At 54.3% G+C, this 2,504-nt stretch overlaps 1 protein-coding gene across 1 annotated transcript; it reads right to left on the bottom strand.

The window, feature by feature from the left end:
* Positions 1-862: 862 nt before the first annotated feature.
* On the bottom strand, positions 863-1,854 carry VDBG_02327 (osmosensor protein; the record flags this gene model as incomplete). Its single annotated transcript, XM_003008093.1, has 3 exons — positions 863-1,366; positions 1,421-1,702; positions 1,759-1,854. 3 exons carry the CDS (start codon positions 1,852-1,854, stop codon positions 863-865), a joined length of 882 nt encoding a protein of 293 aa, XP_003008139.1.
* Between the last annotated feature and the right edge of the window lie 650 nt (positions 1,855-2,504).

Here is a 2,504-nt window from a genome sequence, read left to right as displayed (position 1 = left end):
CGGCCTGGTGTACGAAGCGAATCAGCCAAGCCCGAATCAGCACGACTGCGGTTGTACAGCCGCCCGGCCATAGGTTTCTGCGACGACCATCACGCCCACCTCCGAAGACAGCTTCCTACCGACATCCAGATTGGCCGGCTCTGAAGAGATCCGATTCATTTTGCCACTGCTTACATCGATCCATTGGTCGAGAAAAGCAGCCCATCTCGACAGACACCACAAGATCAAAAGATAGGTGCGCCTCGGGACACATGCGTGATAGGGTATCGAGAAGCAGCATCGCATCAATCAGATCACACACTTCACTGTTGACAAGAATCTTTGACTCAGGTACAATTCGTGAAACGCAGAATAAAGCAAACATATGTTCAACAGGGCAATTCTTGTAAACAACAACCTGAACACACCAGCGACATGGGGTATTCCCTCAGTGATGATGCCGGAGGCTCGATCCCTATGCCCGAAAACCCAATCCGTCGTCAAAATCAAGTCCCATCCCAGAATACGACACACGAAAGGCCTGATCCCGCCACACATGCTGGCACAGGAATAGTCGCGCGGTCGGCAACCATTCCCATTGACGTCAAAGCCGCGGAAGAAGTAGAGGTAGTGGAGGCTGGTGCGAGGACCAGGTACGGAGAGAAGAAAGGAGAATGTAGCATTTGTACCCGTAGGTGTCATGCGTGCCCTCATGATGGCAGTGGTGAAAATTGGTGTCCCTGTCTGAGACCTGAGCGTACTCCAGCCGAAACCCGAAAAAAAAAACAATCAAAACAATCATGGAGGAACCCAAGCAGCCGGATATAGTTTCGGCAGATGCGCGTGCGTCTCCCCCGCCGTGACGAATCCCTTTTTTCATTACTCATAGCAAGATCAGGTAGTTGCTTGGCGCGATACCTGTGTCGCCGCTCTCCTTCCGCGCTTGCCACCACCGCCCGCTGACATCACTGACCTCGAGAATCTCGTGCTTGCTGAATGAGATCTCATTCGCATCTTCAGGGTTGGCCTCGTAGCTGTAGATGGCCTTGGCACGGTAAGGGTACTCTGTCGGCGGGCCGACCTCCTGGTCTTGGCCTGGCGGCTTGCCGTTCGCCGTCACTCCAGTCGAGTTCAGGTTCGGCACTGCGGAGTTCCGAGGCGCCTGCGATTGCGAGATGCCGCCGACGGGAGAGGGGTTTTCGAAACCGTTCAACTGCGCCGATGTGTACATCTGTGGAGGTTGGACCGAAGTGGACGTTTCGGGGCGTCCCGTGCCGTACGTCATCGTGTTGCGTGAGCCGTGTCCCTCCTTTTGCAGGGCAAAGGAGTCGACATAAGCACGTGGTGAGGCCGAAGGCGCGGAGCCGAAGTAAATCATCCAGAGTGCCTTAGAAGGGAAAAGTCAGTGAGGTCGAGCGGGACATGAACGAGAAGGTCTTACCATGACAACCGACAGCAGGACATAGCCGGCAGACGCAGCCTGCATAGCGCCACGACCATCATATACGATCCTGTTAAGAAGTATAGACAAGGTGGCAAGCGCAAGTGTTTGGTAGGCTGTCAAGGCAACGTGATACGTCTGGATCGTGTCCGAGGCAATAACGAAGAAGACGGCGCCGACGATGCCAACTTCGAGAGCGAGGATCCACCACGCAAGGTTGGGGAGATCATTTGTCTGTACCGCAGCGACGATGCTGCTGATAAACGCGATGACCCACGCCAGCTGAGAGACAACAGATTAGCACGCGAACGATGGGCGACGCGAGTTCAGCGACATACCATGGCAATGGAGATTGATGCGAGGGCAAAGGGGTCGCCAATGACATTTCCCATGTTCATCCCCCTCCTGCCGTACTGAGCTCTAGAGTGTTCCATTTTACCCAGCGATGGCGAGTGCAGGGAACCGTAAGGTGGCATAGAGAATGGTGATTTGACTGGTGGTCAATTCGAGCTGACGCCTTGAGAGCAACTCGTACGTTGGGGCGCGCTTCGAAGTGAGATGGGAGTTTTTGGAGTAGAGTTGGAGGTTTAGTTGAAGCAGGCTGTCGTTGGAAGGATGGCCAAGGCGAAGTTCGAGTGTCGAATGCTGGTTAGGTTGGCGTTCGTTCGTGATTAGGGGTGGGCAGCTGGTGCTAGAGGCGCATTGGCAATGTTGTGTGAAGGGACGACGGGGAGGCGAGTATTCGTAGGGAGGGGAGTGTCAAGTGGTGAATGAATGTCGTGGAAGAGGCTAAGGAGCGGCTGCGATAGCTTGTGGTGGTTGGGAATGGGACGTTGAGTGCAAGTCGGTCTAAGGCTGGTCGAATGCGGAGGGTCAAAACCTAGCAGCCGGGGAATGCGAACTCGCGTCGAATGCGTTCAGAGGGATGGATGCCCAGCACCTCGACTGGCACAATGCAGCCGTATTGATTTTTTTTTTCGTGCCTCTTCCGTCTCGTCAAGAGTACAAGATGGGTCAAGAAATAATGATAGCATAAGCAGTGATGACGAAAGGCCTACGTCGTCATGCCGATATGGATGATTGA

The sequence above is a fragment of the Verticillium alfalfae genome, genomic scaffold, assembly GCF_000150825.1.
Source record: "Verticillium alfalfae VaMs.102 supercont1.2 genomic scaffold, whole genome shotgun sequence".
In the NCBI taxonomy this organism is placed as follows: domain Eukaryota; kingdom Fungi; phylum Ascomycota; class Sordariomycetes; order Glomerellales; family Plectosphaerellaceae; genus Verticillium; species Verticillium alfalfae.
The sequence above is the reverse complement of the archived record's forward strand: the minus strand, read 5'-3'. Positions and strand labels throughout refer to the sequence as shown.